General features: G+C 36.7%; 1 protein-coding gene and 1 long non-coding RNA gene across 6 annotated transcripts in view; both read right to left on the bottom strand.

Moving 5' to 3' along the window:
- On the bottom strand, positions 275-2,978 carry LOC104734557. Of its 5 annotated transcripts, none has more exons than XR_759362.2 (11): positions 2,612-2,978; positions 2,347-2,475; positions 2,155-2,244; positions 2,011-2,076; positions 1,861-1,925; positions 1,660-1,755; positions 1,499-1,563; positions 1,299-1,400; positions 1,114-1,211; positions 850-1,024; positions 275-738 (listed from the first exon to the last, which is right to left on the bottom strand). It is a non-coding gene; the product is annotated as an uncharacterized LOC104734557 (long non-coding RNA). The 5 variants fall into 5 exon arrangements; XR_759366.2 differs by having other exon boundaries at positions 1,499-1,571; positions 2,011-2,058; XR_759361.2 differs by having other exon boundaries at positions 2,011-2,058.
- LOC104737848 (anaphase-promoting complex subunit 1-like) overlaps positions 3,540-12,407 on the bottom strand; it is a 13,586-nt gene continuing 4,718 nt past the window's right edge. Inside the window, 27 exon segments of the mRNA XM_010458105.2 lie at positions 3,540-4,012; positions 4,128-4,226; positions 4,349-4,427; positions 4,535-4,692; positions 4,794-4,933; positions 5,030-5,093; positions 5,398-5,433; positions 5,435-5,566; positions 5,818-5,958; positions 6,310-6,411; positions 6,495-6,608; positions 6,725-6,801; positions 6,886-7,046; positions 7,124-7,245; positions 7,370-7,447; positions 7,565-7,615; positions 7,705-7,778; positions 7,855-7,948; positions 8,551-8,622; positions 8,996-9,067; positions 9,461-9,541; positions 10,008-10,148; positions 10,360-10,458; positions 10,672-10,731; positions 10,822-10,914; positions 11,371-11,454; positions 11,941-12,279. Of these exon segments, the coding sequence (XP_010456407.1) occupies positions 3,593-4,012; positions 4,128-4,226; positions 4,349-4,427; positions 4,535-4,692; positions 4,794-4,933; positions 5,030-5,093; positions 5,398-5,433; positions 5,435-5,566; positions 5,818-5,958; positions 6,310-6,411; positions 6,495-6,608; positions 6,725-6,801; positions 6,886-7,046; positions 7,124-7,245; positions 7,370-7,447; positions 7,565-7,615; positions 7,705-7,778; positions 7,855-7,948; positions 8,551-8,622; positions 8,996-9,067; positions 9,461-9,541; positions 10,008-10,148; positions 10,360-10,458; positions 10,672-10,731; positions 10,822-10,914; positions 11,371-11,454; positions 11,941-12,279 (3,183 nt within the window). The 3' untranslated portion in view covers positions 3,540-3,592.

Below are 12,407 nucleotides of genomic sequence, written 5' to 3'. Positions count from 1 at the left end.
CTATAGGGGGTATAGCTGTAGTTTTTGTGGGACCACTAAACTTAAGTGTCGGCAAAGCAGGTTTAAGAATTTATAAAGGTTATATTCTCATCACTTCTTGAGAAATTGTCGATGTGGGATTTTCATCAATCCGAACCGAATTATCCAAACCAAAAACTCGGTCCTTTTATTTGCGTCATTGAACCCGGTCCAATTTACAATCTGCACTTTCATTTTCATCAACAGATAAATTTGAGTATATTTTATTTGACCATGAAAAAGAGCTTTCGATAGCTTTGCTTCAAAAATTTAATCTTACTCATTATAACAGCTCAAACGAAGAAAATCATGTTTTCACGATACAGTTGTTTCATTTGAGTTAAAAGAATAGAGCCTATCAATTTCACTGATATGCGAACTCGGTAACGACAACCGCAACAAAGGTATTGCCGAAGTTGAGTTTTTGGACTTGGATTTGATTTTTTCCACTGCTGCTTTGATGATCGATGGAGATGGTACACTGAACCATTTTAAATACCCTGAGAGAATGAGTATATCTTTCTGCAACTTTGAATTATACTCATCATCAGGCCATGCTTCTGTCGTCAAATAGTTCCTCAAATTATTCTTCAACTCCGTTGAGCAATTCAATATCTCTTCACATCGCTTTCTCGGTGATGCTAAGAAGATCGATTGTACAAAGCCACCTGTAGAGGTCAATCTTCCACTTGATACCGCCTCGTTGTAGGCTAGAGCAACCTGATATCATCAAAATATTATAACATCCAAAGATAGGACCGCAAAGCAGGTTGTTACGAAAATGTATATCAATACTAGTATTTTTCAGTTCCATTGTTGCAGAAAGAGTACCTTGAGACTTGAGATGGACAGTGAATCACACACGTTACTATCGCTTTTGACAAGCAGATCAGCAGCCATTGAACCAATGGTTGTATACAAGGATAAATAAACCTTTGTATACTAGGAGGCTCTCCTAGTAAGACATGTATGAAATCTGTTATAGAGAATCTTTCAAAGGATCCACCTGAAGCATATAAGACTAGTTGGTTCAGTGCACCTGTGACCAGAAATTGGTTATGTACTTATGTATAAAATAAGTAAAAAGTAGCTTACTCAGGGGATTTCTACGACCACCGGCTAAAGTATCCTTGATAAAGGGAGGAAGCTGCTGCAACATTGTGGCAGCTTGACCCAATGCGCCTTTTAGCTATCTGCAAAAAAATTTTGCCACTGAGAAAGCTCTTATGTGGTTCCATGTGAGTACATAAACAAACTTTGAAAAGTGTTTAGTCTGTTACCAAATAGAGAAGTCTGAAATTATATTTGTTGTCGCCTTTGCGTTGGTATCCTGAATCAATATCTCCATTCTCTATAGATTCGCCAATGTTGAAGGAAACCTCCTGCAACAATACAATCATATAGTAAAACACTTAAAAGCTTTGAATATATTGGTGAGCTTAAAGATGAGAAAATGATAAGTAGGCAAGTTTTTACTCACAAATAACCCAGCAGCGAGTAAACCACCACCACCACAAATTCCATCTACCTTCGACACACAGAGACCTGAAAAGCTAGGAAACAGTTAAAGACAATATAGTGATTTAATATAACAGGTAAAAAAAACAGGCAGAGAAAAGGATGGATTTTAAGATCACTTACAGAGATCCAAGAAAAAGGATACTAAATTCATACAAACGTTGTTGTTGAAGCGTCATATAGTGCATCATCCCGGATTCTATGGAGAAAGTGAACCATCTAGAGAAGCAACGAAGAAAAAAACAAATATATCAGTCTCCTTCCGATCTAAATAGTAACAATGATCAAGAAAAGAAACCAAACTTTAAGCAGATTTTAACTCACTATGTGTGTGGAGATTGGAGACAGAAAGTTTCATCTCCAACTGGTTTTGGGATAATCCACGGTGCCTGAAAGAAACATGGTAAAACTAAAATGTAACAAGACAGTAAAAATCAAACTGAGTAGTGTAAGAAGATATCGGGAATAACTTACAGGACATAAGTGGGGTTGTCCACGGTTTAATGATAAACTTTTCAGAAGCTGCACCATATTCAACATCTGAATTAAGGATTAAAACTTCAAACATGTTAAAAGAGAAAAAAAGACAGTAAAGAAAAGGAATTGAAGATCACTTACTTACAGGAGATTAAGACAAAGGTTATTGAGTTTCCATTCCATGGTTGTTGTTGCTGCGTCATCCCCAATTCTGTGAAGGAAGTGAACCATCTAGAGAAGCATTGAAAACAAAACGAAAAATCAGTCCCTTTCCGATCTAACAATGAAAAAAAGAAAAAGAAAAAGAAAAAAAAAAGCAAAATTTTAACTCACTCTGTTGTCTGTGGACCGGAACTTGAAGCGAACGAAGAAGACAAGGAAGGTCGTCGTGCTGAGTCGGGGGGACTGTGAAAAACTATCATCGTTCAATAGAATCATCAGATTGCCATTGAATGAATCGTCCTTGGAATAGTAAAAACATGTTCCACAAAAAAAGAAACCAATCAATCAAAAATACAAACTTTTTAAAAATAAAATCAAAGCGATTCATAGATTCAGAAGAAGAAGAAGAAGAAGAAGAAGAAGAAGAAGAAGATACCTCTGATTTGTATGTTGACCCTAAACCCTAGTCATTGTGACAGAAGCTCGTTTCCGGAATTTAGTGGAATCGAGGAGAAGAGAAGAGGCGAGTTCGAGAGTAGGAGTCGACGAGAGACGATTCTGAACGGATCCATCACCAGAAGCGGAGGCGAGAGATTTTATCCAGGAGGACTCGATCGGAGAGGCATCTGGGAGCGATGAGATAATCGAATCGGCGTGGCTCTCTGAACCGAACGGGCCAAGTTAGGGCTTGTTTGCTCTCCGTAGACATCAGAACAAACCCTCTCTCTCTCTCTCTCTAACTTTTTTTTCGTAAATCTCTCTCTCTTTCAGGTTGTGAAGAAGATGAGAAGAGTCTTTCTCTCTCTCTCTCTAATCTTTGTGTCAGCCAAGTGAAGAAGATGAGAAGACAACAAGACCTCTCTGTATTATCAGTCGGGTATAGGAAAAATTTATATCTTATCACAGCCATTAGATGGATTATATTTTACATCCGACGGTGGATACATCATTAAACAAAAAAGGAAATATCTGAAACAAAGTGGAAAAAATCATATCTTATCATAGCCATTAGATGAAATTATATTTTAGATCCGACGGTGGATAGATCATTAAAACAAAAGAAGAATTATCTAAAGCAAAAAAGGAAAACTAAAAACGCTTCCTAAATCCACGTGGCATTATCCAACGGTTAAAAGTTAAAACAATAAAACAATTCATATAATATAGTATTCAATTACAGCCATTAGATGCAATTATATTTTAGAAGTTATCTTATTGGAAATATCTAGAGAAAAATAGGAAAACCAAAAAATGTTTTTTTTTTTCCTCTTTTTTTTTTTAATCCACGCGCTCTCTCATTTGCAAACCTTTTGGCATTTTAATTCTCTTTGTGATGTTTTTGTTTGTTGGTTGCCATGTTGATCAGTGAAACTTGAGAAAACATAGTTAATACTATACTTGAAAGAAAAAAAATGATTCACAATACTACAGTTGTTTCGTTTGAGTTATAAAAATAGACCCTATTGATTTCACTAATCGCACTGATACGCGTGCTTGGTAACAACAACCGCAACAACGGTATCGCCGAAGTTGAGTTTTTGGACTTGGATTTGATTTTCTCCACTGCTGCTTTTATGATCGATGGAGATGGTACGCTGAACCATTTCAAATACCATGACAGAATGATTCTATCTTTCTGCAACTTTGAGTTATACTCATCATCATCAGGCCATGCTTCTGTCGTCAGATAGTTCCTCAAACTAATCTTCAGCTCCGTTGACCAATTCAATATCTCTTCACATCTCTTTCTCAGCGATGCTAAGAAGATCGATTGTACAAAGCCACCTGAAGAGCTCAATCTTCCACTTGATACCGCCTCGTTGTAGGCTAGAGCAACCTGATATCATTAAATATTTAGATCCAAAGATAGGACCGCACAGCAGGTTGTTACGAAAATGTATATCAATACTAGTAATTTTCAGTTCCAATTCCATTGTTGCAGAAAAGAGTACCTTGAGACTTGAGATGGAAAGTGAATCACACACGTTACTATCGCTTTTGACAAGCAGATCAGCCATTGAACCAATGGTTGTATACAAGGATAAATAAACCTATGCGACATTATACTCAAGATTAGTAGTATACACATGCCAAATAGACTACAACAAAAATGTTCCACAAAGTCATAACCATTGAATCATTATAGGGTTAGGTGGCCTTAAGTTACAATTACCTGCAACAGAGCTGGTCTATCCTTACTTATACAGTCAAACAACACTTGCAGGCAGAACTCCTTGAAATCAGAATCAGATCTGCAAAAATGAATTTGTTAGAATGAACTCTTTTATGACTTATGGACATTCAGGCCAAACAGAAGTGCACAAATAAATGTGTATCAACCCGATAAAACGGTACTTACTTGTTATTCCAAGATTTGTCACAGCACAGCTGTGCAAAGGCTATTAGGCTTGGATCCGATGAGAAAGTGCTGACCAAGTGATCGACGCTATCAGAATCCAGTTCTCTATGACTATTAGCAAGCATATTAGATTCCCCCAGAGTTCTTAAACCAAAAACCTACATCACCAAAAGCATACAAACCTGAATCAGAAACAATTTTTTATGACTTAAAATTAATCTGAGGCTCTGAGCTGAGAGTATTTGATGGAGTATACAACCTTATGCATTGCTCGTGATAGCAGCGACTGACACCCAACTGGATCATCAACATACGAACAAGCTCCTACCTTCCTTTTGACATAAATAACACCAGAATTGAAGGGGTCACTCTTGTCCCCAAAGTTCCACCAATTTTTCTCTGTGTTACATTAGTCAAAATTAAAATATCTTAAAACCAGCTAGACAAAGTAACCAAGGAAAAAATAGAATATATACAAGCAAATGCATCAATCACCTTCTGGGACTAGCTCAATTTGTTGGGGCCAGTATCGGGGACCACAGACACAAATTCTCTTTAGCTGCAGGGTACAAATACATTTTAAGGTGACGGTGGGCAAAACAAGCAGATAGATTCGGTGAGGAGGTATTTTATGAAATAAACTTAAACTAGAACTGAGCCACGCTGGTATATGGGCCTAGTTTTCTTCTGTTCAACTTGCAGTTGCCACAAATGTCCTTCCCCCAGAAAAACTTTAATGATTTACATTATCTTTGTATAAAGCAGTGTGAGCATGCAAATCAAGAAATTTTTTGTAATTTTCTGTTAAGAAAGATATGCAGGGGAACTGAGGGTAAGCTGTTGAACTTTTCTTACAATAGCACACGCTCTGGCAAAATTCACGGGGTAATCTCACAAAATCTTGGTTTCTGAATAAAGTTTTGTTTCCTTTACTGTGACTTCTAGAGGCGCATAAACAGGTAGACCGGAATCAACATCAATAGTCTGCAGCCAACGAGCCTCTGTTGCAAGGACATATAAATGCCTGAATGCCTAGGAAAAGCAAAAATCACCTTGTCAGATGTATTCTGGTAAAAGCATAGATATCACAACAAAAGTTAGAAACAAACTTCCAAGTTTGGCATGTCTTTGATATCAAAATTAACAAAGTGATTGGTTTTGGGTAACATTATATATAGAAAAGAAACTCTTGCTTCTATCTTATTGTCATCAGACAGAGACAGCAACCAAACCAAAGACAAAAAAAGAGTGATGCAAAGAATAAATAAGAGACGTCAACTTGCCTGGAGGTGACAACGGTTGTCATTTGGTCCAGAAGGCAACCGTGGATAGAGAGTGATAAGCAACATAGCAAGTGAGCCATTGTTCGTTGAAAAAGTCCGCATACCACCTCCAAGAAACAAGAAACCTGTAGCTAAGCTCACCTAAAGGAAAGAAAAAGGATAGAACGAATTTGATCAACAAAAATATCCAATCCTAAGCGTGGTCTCAAAAGTCTCACATTTTGTGATTGCATTATTAAAACAATATCAGCAGCTTTTAAATTACTTTACACGGTGCATTAAAGAAGAATTGTTTTGGCCATAGTATCAGACTGATGCAAGAAAGAGCTAGAACTTCCTTATTTTTTATGAGTGCTCAGTGGCCTAAGATTTTTTTTAATGTTTACAACTTATTGCTGCAGAAAATATATTTTAATATTCTTGAGAAATAAAATGCTAGGCAATTGAATTACATGAAACCAAGGAACCTTAATTTTGCACAAAAATGCTTACCGCCATTTGCGTGCCATAGTTTGCATGTCCATCAGCAGAGTTTCGGCTGCGGAGAAATCTCAACAACCGAAAAACTTGCAAGTCTCCTGATCCCGCCATGACCTATACAAGTGAGTTCTTTGACATAAAGCTACTGACTTGAAAAATGAATGTTGTTGGACAGGAGACTTGAAAAGAAGTATTACCACTGAGAGAGAAATAATGATGAGATAAAGACACATTTCAAGCGTTCCCCGATCAACATATTTGGATATTCCCTTTGGAAAATCATTTCCAGGTGTAGCAGAAAGAGGCTTGATCTACATACATCGAAACATATAAGCTCACAGAGAGATAATCAGAAGGAAATCCAGAGCATTATTAGCATTTGAGAAAAAAAGAAGTATCAACTACAACATTTCCATGGATGATATACCTCATTCAAAAGATAGAGAGCATAGTTCTTAAGTAAGTCCCGAGCATTTCCATCTCTCGTACCAGCGAACCTCAGCCCTATCAGAAACAGAAACAACAATACATGTCATAATTATCATGAGATATTAGAGACTGATGTCTCATAAAAATTGTATTATATACCAAGTGAAATGCAGGCCCCGGCCACTATATTAACGTATGCCTGCACAAGGGCTTCAACATCCACCTCATACATATCATCCCTGTCATCTTGGAGGTGGCTGATACCATTTTTGACAACTTCAGGAACTTGAGACTGAATCCACTCACAAGTAGGACAGATCCTATAATAAAAAAATCTATTAGACTCATATCTTAGAAGTATCAATCACAGCACCTAATTACGCAAGATAAATATTACCTGCTCCACATTATCAAGTTCCGAGCAATGACACGGAGCATTATGAAATCAGGCCTTACACACTCCAAATCGTAATGTGTTTGTGGAATAGAGAGCTTTGAGAAGATGACCTCTGATTCTGTCTGCAACAAACATTATAAAGCTTTCTGAAAAAGTCCAGTCCACACGAAAAAAACACAAAAAGAAAAAGCTCGAAAGGCTGAAGTTCGAATCAGTTAATCTAGTTAAACCATCGTCAAAACCCACCTTTAGATACATTAAGGTGAGAGCGATTATTGCTCCAGGAGCAGTTATATCAACATTGGAAGTGTTTCCGTCTGTTATCTGAGATAGAAAATTATGATACCCATATAGTTAGAATTCGGTTAGTGTTTGAAGCACATGTTTATGCACAATACAAGCTTCACATAGGAATATGGAAGAACAGATTTGCAGGCAAACCTGTGCAGCACTTCGGTGATCTTCATGTGATGGTGCAAGGACAGACCTTTCCTGCAAGGAATTCAAAGACACTGTTTACAAATCCAATGTGATATGATTCAGAGTGGAATACAGTTAAGGTGAAATCCAGAGCAATTAACCTCTTTTGCTCCTAAATACTGGAGTAAGCGATTGACAATGGCGTCCATGGAACCGAGCGCATCACTTCCACGGCCTTGAGCCAATAAGAATGCAGAGTCAGCGTAAACAGAAGAAAAAGATTTCAGTAGCAAAAATTCAAAAAGACATACCCAGAGCAACAAGACCTAGTGAGAATCCTGCGGATACAGCATAACCCTCCCTTTCAAGGACATTGTCCCCTGCACTTCTGCGGCCAATTTCACCCTGCGAACATGTACAAAGTGGGATCTGAAAGATAAGGGACGATCCACTGGAATGCAGCGAACTAAATTGCCAAGTAAAAGATATGCATTAACTTCATTCATGTTTTTAACTCATTCCAAGATTGTACATGTAGGAATAAATCCACAACTAAACTAAGGGAGTTCGTAAACCTTTAAACTTGCTAGAAGCTCATACACCAACTGTAATTGTATCAAAGGTGCACTTAACTATAACTAAAAAATTAATGATGCTGAGGAAAGCAAATCTGTATAAATAGTTGGATCATGTATCTGGTGATGATTAGAAATAAGAGAAAAATATTTCTAAAAAAGGAAACAAGGTTTTATGGACAACGTAGAGCAAGTTCTGAAACGTATATTTCCTCCCTTTACATCAATTGCTTTGACCAACAAAAACTAGAGATATACGCTTTTTAATTAGTCCTGAAGCATCCAAAAGATACTTTACAAACAATAATTCACTAACAAATGTGCTTAAAACACGAGCCTCACATAGAATAATACTATAACGATTAGAATAATATTTGATGACAGGAAAAATGCTATATCAAGTGAAATATATAAACATGCAAGAAATATTACCAAAAGTAATTCCATTGTCCGCAGGTGCGCTGATCCTTCAAACAGCATACCAACGGAGACTAAAGCTGCAGCCTGTAAAATAGTTGAATATAGCATATTACGAAAAAATAACACTAGTTAAACATAGTCCTACTTTCTCTATCAACTATATTCACTGATCATCACTTCTGTAGAGATAATTAAAATCAACAGATTTTTAAGGAAACTTAAGATATGGCCAGAACTAACAATGTTGGAATATAAAATCAGACACAGATTGCTAATTTCAATTGTAAACTCAAATAACAAAAAAAAAATGAAGTTATGTGACATGAAAAAATATCTTTACTTTTAGAATATGCAGGTAAAATCCATTGCAACTGCTTGTCATCCAACTCCTAATTTCAGTAAATGCTTGTAGATACTTAATCACTTTCAGTTAGTCAAAAATTACAGCAATCTGTACCTGTAGAAGGGTTGGTATCTCAAACTCAGCATATGAAGCTTGCAATCGAGCCGGAACATGAAAAAAGAGAGCCTGTGTGCAAACAAAAATAAATTCTTAGGTAAAAGGATTAAACACAGTCACACAGGGCACGCCAAATACATTTAAATCTTCCAGTTCTAAGACTGAAAATTATATAAGTATTATGGTAGTAAGAAATATTAACATCTTTCAGTGCTTAAACGAAAAGTTCACATTTTCAGAAGAAGTTGATCATCCACCATTTCATGTAGCCTAGATCTAAAAAAACAAAAAAGCATAGGTAGATCTCAAAGTAGTGTGTAACTGGAAGAATTTGGATATCCGAAACAAACAAAAAAGTGTTTTGGTTGACACACTATCAACAGAAAATTACATAAGAGGCAATCTAAGATATGAACCTCAGACCACCAAATAGTCAAGAAAATGAAGCAGCTGAATCTCTACCTTTGCAATATCAGGTTGCATTGTTCTCCTGTATGAAGCAGCCAGACCAAGCATCAAACCTACTGTAGTGCTTTCATGGTCCTAAACGACAACGGAAAAGGACGGAAGCAATTAAGGTAAATTAGAAAGTAGATAAGAATAATTTTGTGTTTGAACTTATCAAACGGAGAAATTCACCCAGGTACAATACTTCCATATGTGATATAATTAAGGACCACAACTATTAATTGAGGCAGACATAGATATATATTCCAGTCTCCACAAGTAATAGTGACATCCAATGTTGCATACTTGCATTCATATCTCCTCACTAAGCCAACATATATCCACAAAATATACGTGCTAGTCCACAAAATGGGGCAAACGGGTAAAACTAGTAATAACTTCGATCAAGAGCCCCAGTAACTTGATGCTCAATTCAGCAGGAATCCACATATATATCCCCATCAAAGAATAGGATATGTGTTAGGCCTAATTAGTTACTATTAACCAATAGCAGGTACAAAAAATAATAACTAAATGGAAAAAAGAGCCAATAGAAACAAACCTGAGTTAAATATTGGTATATGTCACTAAGGTTCAACACATGCAAATATCCCTGTAATCCCAGTCCAAACAGAAGTCCAGCATGAACAGCATTTGGCTCTGCAGGTTTATTGTATCTAATCCACGTTCGGGAGACCTTTCCCTGCACCAAAATGTAAAAAGAAACATAACTGAATTAATTGTGTTGTGTCTGTCAGCTGCGATCGGGATGAAGAAATGGTACTTGTTGCATGATAAATATACATTGTGCGATCACGTACCACACACGTTATTCACATACTCTTTTAGAGTCATCTAATAGATGCAAAAATAACAAAGATACATAACACGTCATGACAATATACAACACCAACCTGAAGCGGAGCCAGTCGCAACCCAGCAGCAACAGCGTTATGAAACTCCGGCCAGGTCTTAAGTTCTTGGATATTCTTTATGTTTGGATCTAGATTAATCTGTTAAGAATAACATGCAACCTTAATTACAGGAGTGGCTAAAATGGGAATGGATTTTGTTATTATGAAGATGAAAGTTACAATTTGCACGATATGGCAATTTCAAGAAATATATAATAACACAATCCATTGCAACACGTTTTTCCATTTAAATTAGAGTAAATAACATGTTTCGTAATGTGTAATAGAGTAAATAACCACAGTTTTACGTACAATGGCATTTTGTTGAGCAGGCAGTCGACCTGCTAAAACAAGCTTTGGTACAGTAAACGCCTGAAAAATTTCAGTGAGGATATAAATCTTCATATAGTAATTACAAGTGATAAGAACCATGTCTAGCTCCTACAACAGATAGAAAATTACCTCAGTTAAAAGAGTGTGTATTGTTGATAATGTGAATGCTCCACGCCCGAGGGGAAGCACAGCAGTCCTCTGTGCTATGCGCCAAAGCTGGTCCTACCCCAGCGGAAAAACAACGCAACATTATAAACACTAAAGAGAGAGATTTGGAGTCCATGAAGATCTAAAACAGCGAGTTCAGCAAAAACTAAACTGCTGGCTTCTACTGTCAAGAAATACACGTGCAACTGCATCTAAATTCAGTTTCTAATAAGTAATTTAGAATTAATTCGTAACTACAATGAAAGTATATATTTTTATCATATTGTAGCATGCTCTTCTCCCAACATTTTTCTAGTAGTACCAAAATATTTTTAAATGGAATTCTAAAAAGAATTTAGCATAGTAACGATAAAAAAATGACACGATTTTGTGTTAATTTTTTTTTTTTTAAATGACATGATTTTACTGAATTATAGCTTCTTTAATTCTCTCCTAACTTTTCTTTTAGTATAGTAGTTAGTTTTAGAAAGTAAAAATATTATCTAGAAATGAACATATCTAGATTAGTACCTGTTGCTGCTCCTGATCTGATATAGTAGGGTTAGCAGACGTTTGAACTACCACCGGTGTTGCAGAGCACAAAAGACGCCGAAACTAACATGCGAAGGAATATGAAAAAGAAAAGGGGAACATCACGAGAAAGAATATGGGTTTATACCCGAGTGCCCAAAAACTATAGAAGTATATGGGTGGGGAGATGGTAGCATTTGAATAGCCAATCAGCAACGCATAACAGAATGAGGGATGATGACACAGTATGAAACTTTGTAATCAGCCACTAATACAGAAAATAAAGTAGTGGCAAAATTCCAATGCAACAGACACCAAACCTAATAACAGACACATATGTATGTCAACATCATCTCATATATAGCCAGTAAGACGAGGTACAGAGTGCACTACTAGCAAACAAATTTCATTGTGTAAAAATTTAGAACAATGCAACACACTACTTAAGGGGCAGTATAGCTACAAAAGATGCAAAATTCTATATGGCACACTACAGATACCTTTTCGAGCATTTAACATTGTGATCATTACACTAACGAATTAAAAGCCAAATGGGGGGGGCATATATACCTCATTCAACCGTAGATCTCGGCCATACCGTAACTGTGTGTAGGAGTTGAAGATATGCTCCATTCCATCTATTACAGAACCGTCCACTGAATTTGTATCCTCAATTTTAGTGTTTTCCACGCCAATCGACTCAGATAAAGAGGATGGAACGATTACTGGATGCAAATGCAGCATGTAAGGTATGGACATCGATATCAAATTCGTATTTGACTGCATCTCAAATTCCTTGGATGAACTCAAATTTCTGAAGACGGATTGGGCCATATCTTCTCGGCCAAGAAGCACATAAGCAATTGCTGGCCAGTCAGCTGGAGGAGATTCCCGACAGCTATCCAGTACCTACAAAATACAGACCAAAATATTAGGCAAAAGATGAAACAAGTAGGCTGACCCAGGAATACAACATGAAAATCATCACACTGTAGAAGCTATCAATAGTTTATCATTTCCACCTACATACTCCTAAG

The sequence above is a fragment of the Camelina sativa genome, chromosome 13 (assembly GCF_000633955.1).
Source record: "Camelina sativa cultivar DH55 chromosome 13, Cs, whole genome shotgun sequence".
In the NCBI taxonomy this organism is placed as follows: Eukaryota; Viridiplantae; Streptophyta; class Magnoliopsida; order Brassicales; family Brassicaceae; genus Camelina; species Camelina sativa.
This window is presented reverse-complemented; position numbering and strand designations above follow the sequence as displayed.